The following is a 13,124-nucleotide window of genomic DNA, read 5'->3' on the forward strand; positions in this document are numbered from 1 at the left end:
CCGACAAATAATATTTACTGAAAATGCATTGAAACATTTTTTCTGAACAGCAGAAACACAATTTTCCAAAATGAGAGAGTAAATGTTTCTCAGGTAAAAACTGGCACTTTGTCTAATTTGTTTTTGGTTTTCTGTTGCTGCACCATTTTTAACAAAGGAGACTGCCGATTGTCAAAATTAAGGGGAAATATATGTTACGAGTAGCTTACAATATTGTTTCAAGCATAAAAAATTATGCATAAAAAGCAAGGTCATGGAAAAGCTTTCTGTTGTGTGGCTAGCATAATATAAAAAGATTGATTTATTTACTGTCAACAGATTGACCATTAAAATAGTCATGATACCATTTTCATTTTATTGGAGTATAAAGTATTTTTCTAAAAATCATTAACGAGAAATTACAAACTTTTCATACATTGCGGGTGTTCCTACCCTGCACAGATTTAAATACGGCTTATTTCTATTTGAAGATAATTTAAATTGTAATTATGTTGAGTATGGTGGCCAACGGAATGACCTAAATTGGTACGTAGGCAAAAATCAACCTTAATTATGCCTGATCTGATTCCTTTGCAGGAAAATCCTCAAGGGGGAAAGTTAGGACTGAAAGTGATCAAAAATTGTTAAAATATTTTGCAAAAATTAAATTGAACTTAAATAAAATGTGAAAATTATTTCAGTGTGCTTTTAGTGAATTAATAAATATGTTGGTTTTAATTAAGCTCCCTTCATTCATGCAAATATTATTCTTGTGAAGCTTTTGAATGGCATATACTGAGTACGTTACGATTTCCCTTACAAAAAAGGATTCACATTGATGAAAGTGTTAAACTGTATTGTTTAGCTGTCCTAAAACCAAAAATGACAAGCCTTACACGAAATAAAATTAACATGTACAAAACCATCAAAACACCTCTGCCCAATTAAGTTTTTGCGTACGACTATGCCCTGGCCTCTTGAGAACACTTTCTGCAGCACTTTCATTATTTTTGAAAGCAGCAATCCATAACCAATTTTCCTTCCATGTCAATCTTGTTCGATGTACAAGCTGAGGCACTCAGTTTAAAACATTAGTAATTAATTGTACAAACAAAGAAAATGTAAATCTATCACTGCCATGTGAATTTTATCATCAACCCGGCTTTTCTCCACCTTCAATTTCTCAAAGCTCGGTCTAAATTCCCTCTTTAAACCAAACCTAATTTTCTTGTGATAATGGGCGCAGATTCCCAACTGCATGTGGTATATTTTGATAGGAACATCCTACTTCATGTTCTTGGGGAATGATTTAGTGAAATCTTGCATTGACAGAGATTTATCTTCCAATTAATTGTAATTACTTGCACAATGCCATCATTGATGTATAGTAGTCTATTTGGATAAAGTACATACTTCTGCAGAATACTGGTTGTTACTTGTCCAAAAATTACTGTGAAAATCTAATTCAAGCTGGATAGGATTCAACAATAAAAGATATAGGGCGAGTGAATTTCCCAATTGTCTGCTGTAATTTTGAGGGAAGAGCAGCAAAAGCTCAGAAAAATGGCATTAAACAGTGATTACACCATGTTTTGGGGTTTCTGTAGCAGTTCTGCTATAGTAACAGCAAGCGAAATGGAGTTACCCCCACAGAAATTCACCCCATAGTGCTTCACCTTAATAAAACTCGGGGTAAATATGTTCTGAGACACCCACACTGATTGAATATCCTGCTTTGTTTTCACTCAACCAAGAGTGTTATACATATCATTTATACTAGTGTTCTATGTTGCACTTAGAATTAGTGGTTGTGGGCAGAGTGATGTACGCACTACAGGGATTCAGAGCAGAATATGAATTAAGAAACTCAGTTTGTACGAAATGAGAATAGGGCTGAGATTTTGCATCGTGCTTTCCTGAGAATTACAAAACTGGGATAAGAAAATATTATAACTTTAATAAAGTTAAATGTCAATTTTATTTACTAGTTGATCTCTTACAGTTCATGGAGAGTCTGGGGTTATTTGGATAAGTGGATTTGTGCCGATGGGTGGGGCAACCTTGTTGCTTAACCATGAGAAATTGTGAGAGGTTCCAGTCCTCTTGGTGGCTGTGCTTCATTATCCTATTGCAGGTAAGCTGCCCGTGAGTTTTCCAACATTTACAGGCAGATTGTCAATGAGGGGTTTGGGATTTCAGGTGGGTCCAGTGTCATAAAAAGAGAGGCAGTTTCTCTTAAAGCAAGGATGTCAGGTTAGCGCTGCAAAACTGTGAGGTCACATTAAACGTCAGCAAGTCCTAAGAAAGGAAACCATGATTCTCAGGTACAGCGCTGGAAATTTTAATGCAGAAAGTGAGGACCACACAATGACCTCCTGCTCCCCTCAATGAAAGTCTCATTTAAGACAGGACCTAAAGAACATCTTGGAGCTAGTCAGTGCATCAGCCTCACCACCAGGACATGGCTCCAATGCCGCAAGAAATATAACAATCTTACACGTTCAACAAAGTTAGGAATTATTTTTGTCATGACTCCAGCTCTGCATCACATCTTGCCAGATCACTTATCCTCCATATTACCCTGAGCACTCTCATTCCCCTCTGTATCTGCTTATACTCTAATCAACATTAGGAACTGAGCCTTCCCTCCTCTGACTTATGGCTGAACTATCTGCAGCTGCTGTTGCCTTCACAGCAAACAGATGCAACAATCTGCTGTAACATGTTTGCAATGGGAACGCTTTGCACTCTTTGCTTGTCCTTACCATCATATATCACCCTCATGTCACATTCCTGCCCTATAATACCTTTCCATTCTGCCCATTGTTTGTTCATTACATAAATCAGTACGCCTCACAACAAATCTCAAGTCTCACAGGGATGCTATTCACTAATAAGTTCCCTTTCTTTCTGCAGGACATGGTGGTACATGATGCCAGGGAGGAGGAAAGAAGCTGCGTAGGATCCGCTCACACACATGTCCTAAGCTTTATGGAGCAGGCCTCCCTCTCAGCTTTGGGTATGTAGAGGTGGGAATAGTATAACAACAGGGTCTGTGGTTTAAATACTAATACAAAAGTGAAATATTGCAGTTGCTGGAAATCTGAAACAAATACAGAAAATACTGGAAATACTGAGCAGGTCAGGCAGCATCTGTGGAGAGAAAGACAGAGTTAATGTTTCGGGTCTGTGACCTTTCAGCAGAATGGCTCTAATGTAATAAACTAAAATGTTCTTTCATCCCCAAATTTTCATTATTTAACCTTGGTAGGCTCCCCTCCGTACACAACATTCCCCTTCTGGCCCAAAAGCACAGGAACCATCATGTCCTATGGATTATTTGATCATTTCAGTTTATATTTATCCCTACCTCCTTCAATCCTGATTCCAACCAGAGTTTTGACCAGTTGTTCATTTTTTTTTGAAGAAGTTTATTGAAATATAATTAATTATTTTTACTGCGAGTCTGTTTTACATATTTACCACTCTGTGGGAAAAAAAAATTCTTCCTATCAGCAGTTTCTATGTTCTTCAGCTCTGCACTAGTCTCACAAAATGATGGTATTATACCATGTCAGAGTACACAACCATGGTGTAAAGCCGAATAAAAGCCCTGGCACTGACATGACGCTGTGGTAATACAAGCATTTAATGTGTGCCTCTGAAATTCCTCCATTATTTTAGCAGAGGTTGTCACCCATTTATTTAAAATGGGTTAACACTTGTTTAGGTTCCTATAGCAGAGAGAGGGATTTCAGATCAATGTATTAAGCAATGAACAGCTCTTATCTACAGTGTAATTTCAAACCCCTGTGAATTAGCAGCACACATCGATTAAAATTATCTTACCACATTCAAATAATTCTGCTTCTAGAGCTCTTGTACACGTTATTTTAAGCAGTGCCTTGTTTTTACAGATGGCAGTGAAAATAAAGACAAAGAATAAAAGGTTGTGGGATGACCTGAAACATGTCTTTCTCTCCACAGATACTGCCTGTCCTGCTAAGTATTTCCAGCATTCTCTGTTTTTGTTTCAGGGTCAGTTATTTGCCCTCAACTCTTCTTTGTCCTTGATGTGCATTGCCTTCAGGTAGCTGTTCAAATTGTTGATGCCTCGCCACTTCCACATATATGAGGTTCCCAAATCTAACCAGTACTTGCTGTTGAGCCACCCTGTCTTCGACTTCCAGGTCCCTCTGCGAAATCAAGTTCTTCAGAAGAAGGCAAGTTGCACCAGCCTGCATCACCCATTCAGACTTCAGCAATCACCAGCTCAATGGGTGTGAATAATAGTGAGCTAGAGGTTTCTGCACAGGGTGAAATTCTTAAGTTCCTAAGCCCTGCTCAATGATGGCATGGATACCCCCATGGCTATTGTTGTAACGTTGTTCAGCAGGAAAAAGAAAGACATGCACTTATAGGGCTGGATTTTACAGGGCTCCCAACATTGGGCTCTGTGGCAGTGGGTGCTGGAGGGTCGAGTCTCCATGGCAGCCGCCGCCCCGCCCCCCCCCCCCCCCCCCCCCACGCTGCTGGGCAATGAGACCCGGCTTACCATATTGAAATGAGTACAATGCATACATTTAAATAAACTTGTCAGCGATCCTATGGTCTGGCCACGATCTTCAGTGTGGCGGCCGGCCCTCCTGCACCTTCACTTTCCTGTCTGGGAAAGGAGGGGAAGGAGGGAATGTGAGATTTTTAGTGCAGGGTGAAGAATGGGGTCAAACTCTCATCATTCGTCTAGGGGATGGTGGGAAGGGGTGAACTGTGTTTAGTTTGGTGGGGGGGAAGGTCATACTTGTATGGTTAGTGTTTTGATTTGATCAGGGTGGGGGATGGTGGTGGTTCCCTTTAAAATTTTAAATTAGCTGGCAGGACATGCTGCGCTTTAAAAATGGCGCCAGCACCTGCGTACAGTCAGCGATGCCACTGCCGCCGCCGAGAGCCCGCCCCCTCCACGTGATTGGTGGGGGGGGGTGGCGGCTGACCGGGGTATTTAAATGAGTCGCCATGTAGGAGGTCGTGGCGGCATGGCGGCGCGTGGCCCGTATATGCAGGTCACCATTTTATTTGCCCACCACCATTCCCGGTGGCAGGCACTTAAAATCCAGCCTATATACTGCTTTTCATGACCACTGGATGGGCTGGATTTTATAAGTGCGCCGCCGATCTTGGTGGTGAGCTTCAAAAATGGCTGTTCGCCCCTACGCACCACACGTCACAGAGTCGCCGCAATATTCAGCGCAGCGGCTCATTTAAATGGCCACCGCCAGCAATATCGCTGCGGAATGGGGATGGCGAGAGTAGGTAAGTAATTAATTCATTTATTTTAATAAATTAACATTTATAGATTTGGCTCCCACTGCTGCCGGTATTATCAGGCAGGGCCTTCCCTGCATTGAGGCCCGTGGCGGGCCTCTCCCTGAGGCATTTTCCGACCCCTCCCCCCACCCCGCCACGACCCCCGACATCTGGGGGGCTGCAAAATCCAGCCCGATGTCATAAAGCACTTTACAGCTAATGAAGTACTTTTGAAGTGTAATTTAGGAGACTATGAAAGTGATCAAAATGATGTCATGAGCCATGTAGACATGACATAGTCCTTGTTGCCAAGTCTGAAAGTCCTGCTGCAACCCACTTCCGGTGGTGATACTGCACCTAAGCAAATTTCCCCCAATTTTAAGCTGGGAATTTCCTCCAGTCTTTTCCCCCTCTGCAGCTGTAACTCAGTTTGTTCATTTTGTATTTCTGCTCAGGTCTGGCAGCAGATCGGGCGACACCCTGAGGAAATTCCTTGTAATAATCCTTTTACTTGAATTCCTATGTCCCATGCAATTTTATTGCCACACTTTAGTCTTGTTATCAAATTAAATACACCTAGAATTTTTTCAGTTCTAATCTAAGGTCTGAAGCCAGCCATGTAATGTCATTGGTAAACATTGTATCCAAGTATTTTAGGTTATATCATTATGTTATATTGCCCATTTGCTGAGTTACACATTCTGGGCTGAATTTAGTGAGCGCGTCGCAGGTGCCGGTGGAAGACCTGGAAATGTGCCGTTGCTGCTTGTCATGTGTGCAGCTGGCTGACCACAGTCACAGAGCAGCTGGCCCATTTGCAGCAGGCGAGGGGCCCGTTCCATTTGATGGTGATGGCATCATTGCGGAGACAAACGCAGGTGTTGGCACCAAATTTAAAGTGCTTCCAGCCCTGCTTAAACTGCTGATTCAATGATTGTCTTTGCTACTACTTTGCCTTTGCTGTTGCTGTGTTACTGACCACCTGCCTGGAGTCCCTGTGCTGCTGTGCTGCTGACCAAGGCTTCAAAATGTCAGGAGCTCTCCGGAAGCCAAGAAGGACCCTGTCAAGCCGATGACACTAGGTGGCCCCACAGTTCCGCAATGGATCCCTGGAGATTCTATTCCATGCTTCAAGGGAAAGGCAGGAGATCCTCTTTCCAAGGGATGTCAAGAAGAGGTCCTCTTGCCTGACCAAGCCAGCCTGGATGGCGATCCCAGAGGAGGTCAGCAGCTGTGGGGGTCACCCAAAACAATTGGATCCAGTGCAGGAAAAGAGTTAATGACCTACTTGGTTCTGCCAAGGTGAGTGCTTCATACCTCTTTCCTTTTTGGGGCTTGCTTGTGACTACGCGGGAGGCAGCGGGACATGGGGAGGGAGTCACTACAAAGGCGATGGCAAAGGGGGGTAGGCATCATCACACCCTGGCTGATGCATGGATACATCTTGGTGACAGGCCATCTTCTTTCACAGCTCAGCCCAATGATGTCCCCTGAGAGCAGACATAGGGAGGAGCCATGTAGGAAACTCCATCAGGGGACGAGAGGCTGCCACGAGCAGAACTGTTCCCTTGCTCACTCTCCAAAGCTTTACTATGTCCTCCTTTCCACTTGCAGCAGAAATGGGGCCATAATTCCAGCAAGACCTCATGGACTGGCTGAAGAATAGTCAATATCTGGCCTCTGTCCATGGCTGAGGAGGAGGTACTGGAGCTAGCAGGGGCCCAGGGCAGTCGCTCAATAGCGGATGGTGAGACTGGAGTCTCTGCACGAGAGAGTGAGGATTGTCTTCATTCAACATCCACCTCACTTCTGGAGATCCACATCATGCATGGTTGGAATGACAAGATCTTCACAGCCTAACCCGCAGATGGCTTCTCATGAAGGTCGTCGTCCGCAAGAGGCCCCAGCTGAATGGAGACAGCCATCAACCTCTGAAGAGGAGCAGCAGCCATAGGATGCATTGCCACATGACTCTCCTGCACCTCCCCCCAGGCAGATACTTTCACCTCGGGGGTTTGCACCTGGCTGTAGAACCAGAGTCACAAGCAGATGAGAGGACCACACACGTACCTCAGCAGCTGGCTGAGGCTGTGACAGCCGAGGCCACTGACCCATCAGAGGACTGTGGGTGGCCAGGCCCATGCTGAGCCCCAGACTGATGACATGCCTCTGATGTCGAAAGTACAGGGAATGCTGGAGTTGCAGAGAGAGGTAAGGCAACATCTGGCGGAGCTGCCAGGGACCATGCGCAGCCATGAGTGGACAATGGAGGAGCCCATCCATGCCATGAGTGCTGCCACGTCTCAGGCGTGTGAGCGCATGGCTTCTTCCATCGAGAGGTTGGCGACTCTCATAAATATGCGCAGACCTGCACACCATCAACTTGGCTATGAGCTCCTTGCAGCAGCGGCAAGGCGAGAGAAGGACAAGGCGCTTGAAGTCTTCTCCAGGTCCTTGTCCTTCTCTGGTCAGCAGGGAGGTTCAAGTGAGTCTTGAAAGGGAGGAGGAGAGGCTGATCTCCACAATTGGGGACTCCATTTAGGGCGTTCTGTGTCTGGACAGCAGCTCCTCAGCCCCTCCGCCAGTGAGCCCAGCAGCCGTGATGTCTGAAGAGAGTCTGGCACCTGTGCAGGAAACCCTCAGGCAGCCGGGGCCTTCCAAGTCTTCGGCATCCAGAGGACGGCCACTAAAGTCACTCCAAGCCAAAGGGCAGTCTGATCAGCAGCCTGCTTCCAGCCCAGCCACTATCGCCGGGGTCACACCTCGTAGAAACACTCAAACGTATTAAGAAAAGCACCCAGACACACTTGGGGTTTCATGGGTCTTTGACATTTGCCATTTGTATGGTGTTATAAAGTTCGTTCGTTATTATAGTTCACATTCACTGTTGAAAAATGCGTACTCTTTCATGCTTAATTGTGAGATCCTGCTTTCATTCTTGCCCCCTCATGGGCCTGCCAGTGTAGGCACAGTCCTCCTTTGGTAAGCACCTCAGATGTGTCAGAGTGAATGGTTAAGCTGGGCAATAGGCAGGGAATGCAGATAGAGAGGTAACAGACTGAATCCATTGAGGTGAGTCTTTATTGATTTCACTTTGAAAGGCCAACATGGTGGCTGGAAGCAGGTAAGTATGAGATTGTCTCTTTCCCCCCATTGCCTGTCATTCAATGTGCCTGGTCTCTGCTGCAAGGGGTTCAAGATCAAGTGCTGGCTGCTCATTAGCCTCCTGTACATCCTCCTCATTGGTTGAGGACTGGTGATCAATCGTGTCTTCTTCATGCAAGGCCTCCCCCCATTTCAGTGCTAGATTGTGTAGAGCATAACAAACCATATTACATGATACCCTCAGTGGAGCATTCTGCAGGACTCCACCAGATTGATCGAGGCACTGGAATCTCATCTTTGGCAGCCCAATGGCCTGCTTGATAGTTGCTCAGGTGGAGTCTTGTACCTCTCCTCAGCTGCAGTGTGTGAGTTCCTCACAGGCATCAAGAGCCACGTCTTCAGTGGGTAGCCCTTATCCCCGAGAATCCATCACTGAAGGCGAGTGGGAGGCCTGATAAGCTGTGGCACCTGGGACTGTGGAAGTATGTAAGTGCCATGGCTGCAGGCACACACCTGCAGGAAACACTTTTGGCGATCGCAGACCAGTTGAATGTTGACGAATGGAAGCCCTTCCTGTTGATGAAGGTCACTGGCTGGTCCATTGGAGCCTTGATGGCCACATGCGTGCAATCTATCACACCTTGCATCTGGGGGTATCAAACAATGACCCCGAACCAATGGCCCTCTCTGACTGTCAGGGTTGGTCTGGTAGTGCACATAGCCACAGGCCCTCTTGAACAGGGCATTGGTCACCTCCTTGATACAGCGGTGGGCTGCTGCCTGTGAGACCACAGTCATGTCCCAGGTGGATACTTGGAATGATCCAGACGCATAAAGGTTGAGCGCCACGGTGATCTTCAGGGCCACTGGCATAGGGTGACCACCGAATCCCACAGGTTGCAACTTGTCCTGTAGCATGGCGCCTAAGTCAGTGATGGCCTCCTTGCAGAGTTGCAGTCTTTGCTGACACTGCTGCTTGGGCATTCAGAGGTAGCTGAGTGGAGTCCGGTACACCCTTTGGCACAGTTGGGCCCTTCTTATCAAGGCCAGCTGCTGTCGCTCCCTTCATGGAGCTTCACGGGCAGGCACAGCTGCCTCCTGGACCTCCCTCCATAGCAGGCACTGCATCACACTACAGGAGTCCAAAAAGACAGGGTGTATAAGACCCATGCCAGTTGATCAGTAGCCCTCCAGACCGCTGACCTTGAAGAGATGAACTTGCCTTGGCATCTTTGCCTTTGCTGCTCCACTTAGCTTTTGTGCGAATGGCTCTCAGTTCCCACCCTTGCTGAAAACCAGCCCAGTACCCAGTAGTATGGCCACCCGACCCTCTCACCGGAAACTAAGCCCACCCAACCCTCTCACTCAAGACCAAGCCCACTCGTGCAGAGTTCACAACACTGCAGGCTGACAATGGCTTCCACACCCCCATTTCCCCTGATCAGTGATCATTGTGGGTGCCTTCCCATCACTGCACTGAGGCCCCGCCACCTTTCAATGACTGGGAATCCAAAGGTACGTGAGGCCCGCCTGCCAAAATGTAATTCCAAGCCCCCCCTTTGAATTGTGATGCATTACAATATTACAATGACCTATTCAACAATTTAAATAGCAGTCCTGTCACGTTGGGGTGGAGAGGCTGCCTTGCATCCTGTCGCTGACTAAATCCGGAACCAATGTCATGACTTCATATTTCGAGGCAGGTGCATCCGTTGTTATTCTTTGGCCCCCCACGCCTCCATTCTTGATCCTAATGGCCTTGCTAAATTCTGCCCAGATTCTGTTTGCAGATCACTTTTTATCACTCTACGAAATATATGGAACACTATTCTGTCCCTGAAAACACTTGCCAAAATACATTTGTTCACATAAATTGAATATAATGATACTTTGAATGATTGCTTTTTTAATGGCAGAGAGAAAGTGACAAATTTGTTATGGTGACTTTAAGAAGACTGTCATACTCTACTTCAGCACAAAATGCTTGAGACCAAAATACCATTGCATTATTAGAAAATGTGCAATATGCATGCATTTCTGTTCGAAACCTTTGGGTTTCAACTTAGGTATGATTTAAAATTAGTATGCAGTTGATTGCAAGTAAGTATTCCAACTGGCCAACAGAATGAACATTTCAATGTATGGCAAAAGCTCATTTTTCCATAATAAGTTGCAATACTACAGCTCGACAATTGCATCACTATTTAATTTGATCAAGCTATTAATGAACAATGAAGATTCTTGTGTTATTTGTATTGAAATAGACAACTTAAAATTTGCTCTAATCCCTTATTTCAATACAAAATATGCTGGAGTGTTCATTAGCCTCATTAACATGCATACATTTAGAGTTTTTGATTTTCTGCATCTTTGACATCTTAAGTACTTACAGCTGTCTTCTTCTTCAGCAACAATTTTGATAACGTAGCAGGCATAGACAAACCCAAGAAGCTGGAAAAGAAACAACATATTCATCACCTACAAATGTAAAAACTAAAAAAAAATGAAGGGAATAGTTAGGTAGTTAAAATACTGATAATAAAAGCAAAATACTACAGATGCTGGAAATCTGAAATAAAAACAAGAAATGCTGGAAATACTCAGCAGATCTGGCAGCATTTGTGGAGAGAGAAGCAGAGTTAATGTTTCAGGTCAGTGACCCTTCATCAGAACTGGCAAATATTAGAAATGCAATAGGTTTTAAGCAAATAAAGCGGGGGTGGGGCAAGAGATAACAAAAGAGGTGTTGATAGGCACCGATACAGTCATCAATGTACCAGAAAAAGAGTTGGGGGAGGGGGCCTGAGTAGGACTGGAACAAGGAATGTTCGACATATCCCACAAAAAGACAGGCATAACTAGGACCCATGCGGGTACCCATAGCAGCACCTTTTACTTGAAGGAAGTGAGTGGAGTTGAAGGAGAAGTTGTTCAATGTGAGATCAAGTTCAGCCAGGTGGAAGAGGGTGGTGGTGGATGGGGATTGGTTGGGCCTTTGTTCAAGGAAGAAGCGGAGAGCCCTCAAACCGTCCTTGTGGGGGATGGAGGTCCAGAGAAAATGAACATACAATACCGATACACTGAACTCTCAGTCAGGAGACGTGAATGCAAGTTCAAATCTTAAACTCAGGCTTCTCATTGAGTTTAAAAATTTTGCTTGAGTTATCAGATAGGGATGGAGAAATACTACAGCTATTCCCTCGCCCTCTCGTTAAAGTGGTTCTCCTGGCAGGTAATAGAAACATAGAAAATAGGAGCAGGAGTAGGCCATTCGGCTCTTCGAGCCTGCTCCGCCATTCATTATGATCATGGCTGATCATCCAACTCAGTAACCTGTTCCTGCTTTCCCCCCCATATCCTTTGATCCCTTTCGCCCCAAGAGCTACATCTAACTCCTTCTTGAAAACATCCAATGTTTTGGCTTCAAATGCTTTCTGTGTTAGCGAATTCCACAGGCTCACCACTCTCTGGGTGAAGAAATTTCTCCTCATCTCATCCCTGAAAGGTTTACCCCGTACCCTTAGACTATGACTCCCGGTTCTGGACTCCCCCACCATCGGGAACATCCTTCCTGCATCTACCCTGTCAAGCCCTGTTAGAATTTTATAGGTTTCTATGAGATCCCCCCCTCACTCTTCTGAACTCCAGCGAATATAATCCTAACCGACTCAATCTCTCCTCATACGTCAGTCCCGCCATCCCAGGAATCAGTCTGGTAAACCTTCGCTGCACTCCCTCTATAGCAAGAACATCCTTCCTCAGATAAGGAGACCAAATCTGTACACAATATTCCAGGTGTGGCCTCACCAAGGCCCTGTATAATTGCAGCAAGACATCCCTGCTCCTGTACTTGAATCCTCTCGCTATGAAGGCCAACATACCATTTGCCTTTTTACCGTTCAGCATATTGCCCTGACCAAAGAAGCTTGCTTTGATTGGAAGTCAGCAAAGGAATGCTCATTTTAAAGTAAGAACATAACAAGTTTATAGGCAATAAAAATAAGTCCAGATAAGCAGACAGGTAACGTACCCAAGCCTTCGACTGTGTCACTTGAAGCCTTAACAGAGACAGAGTCAAACTTTCTGTTTGACTTCTCATCCTCCCTTCCTCTCTCACAGGGCTTCACTATAACACTTCTTGCAACATTACCCAGGTGAAATGATAAACTCACTAAATGAAGAATCACAAATGGGAAGCTACATTCTGTAACCATCTGCTGGTACATAGTTTGTGAAAACTGTCCAGGTTGAGGTGTTCTCCAGTTTGCACTCCCTCCATTTGAACTTCATTTGTTGCAGTCACTGAATGGATGATTTGGAAGATAATATGCATCCTACTGTTCCATGGCCCAATGACAAATCAACACACTTCACCAACGGTTGATTACACTTAGATATGTTAAAATACAGAAATCAATCCTCCTTTGAAGATCTTTCATACCAGGAGTGTCCAAATTACAGCTGAAGAGCTGGCAGTCCAGACCTTGGAATCCAGGGAACACAGTCCCAAGCATGTTCATTTCAATTCACCAGTTTCTCCTATTTCATACTGTGGACTGTTGGGTTGGAAAAGACTGTTCATAGTGCTGTTTCCTTATTGGGGGATAAATCCTAACTGAGTACACAGAAATCTGTTTGTATCAGTAGTTTGAGATTTGTGCAAATTAATGGGAACATTAATTTAATCTTTGTAGACATTTCCCGATGTTCCACAATACACACCTAAGTCATTCACA

At 44.9% G+C, this 13,124-nt stretch overlaps 1 protein-coding gene across 1 annotated transcript in view; it reads right to left on the bottom strand.

The window, feature by feature from the left end:
- The window catches only part of nkain2 (sodium/potassium transporting ATPase interacting 2), an 804,285-nt gene that overhangs the window by 29,827 nt on the left and 761,334 nt on the right, over nt 1-13,124 (bottom strand). Inside the window, exon 5 of the mRNA XM_068018278.1 lies at nt 10,779-10,839. Coding sequence (XP_067874379.1) covers nt 10,779-10,839 — 61 coding nt within the window. The remainder of the gene's footprint in view (nt 1-10,778; nt 10,840-13,124) is intronic.

The sequence above is a fragment of the Heterodontus francisci genome, chromosome 3, assembly GCF_036365525.1.
Source record: "Heterodontus francisci isolate sHetFra1 chromosome 3, sHetFra1.hap1, whole genome shotgun sequence".
NCBI classification, from domain to species: domain Eukaryota; kingdom Metazoa; phylum Chordata; class Chondrichthyes; order Heterodontiformes; family Heterodontidae; genus Heterodontus; species Heterodontus francisci.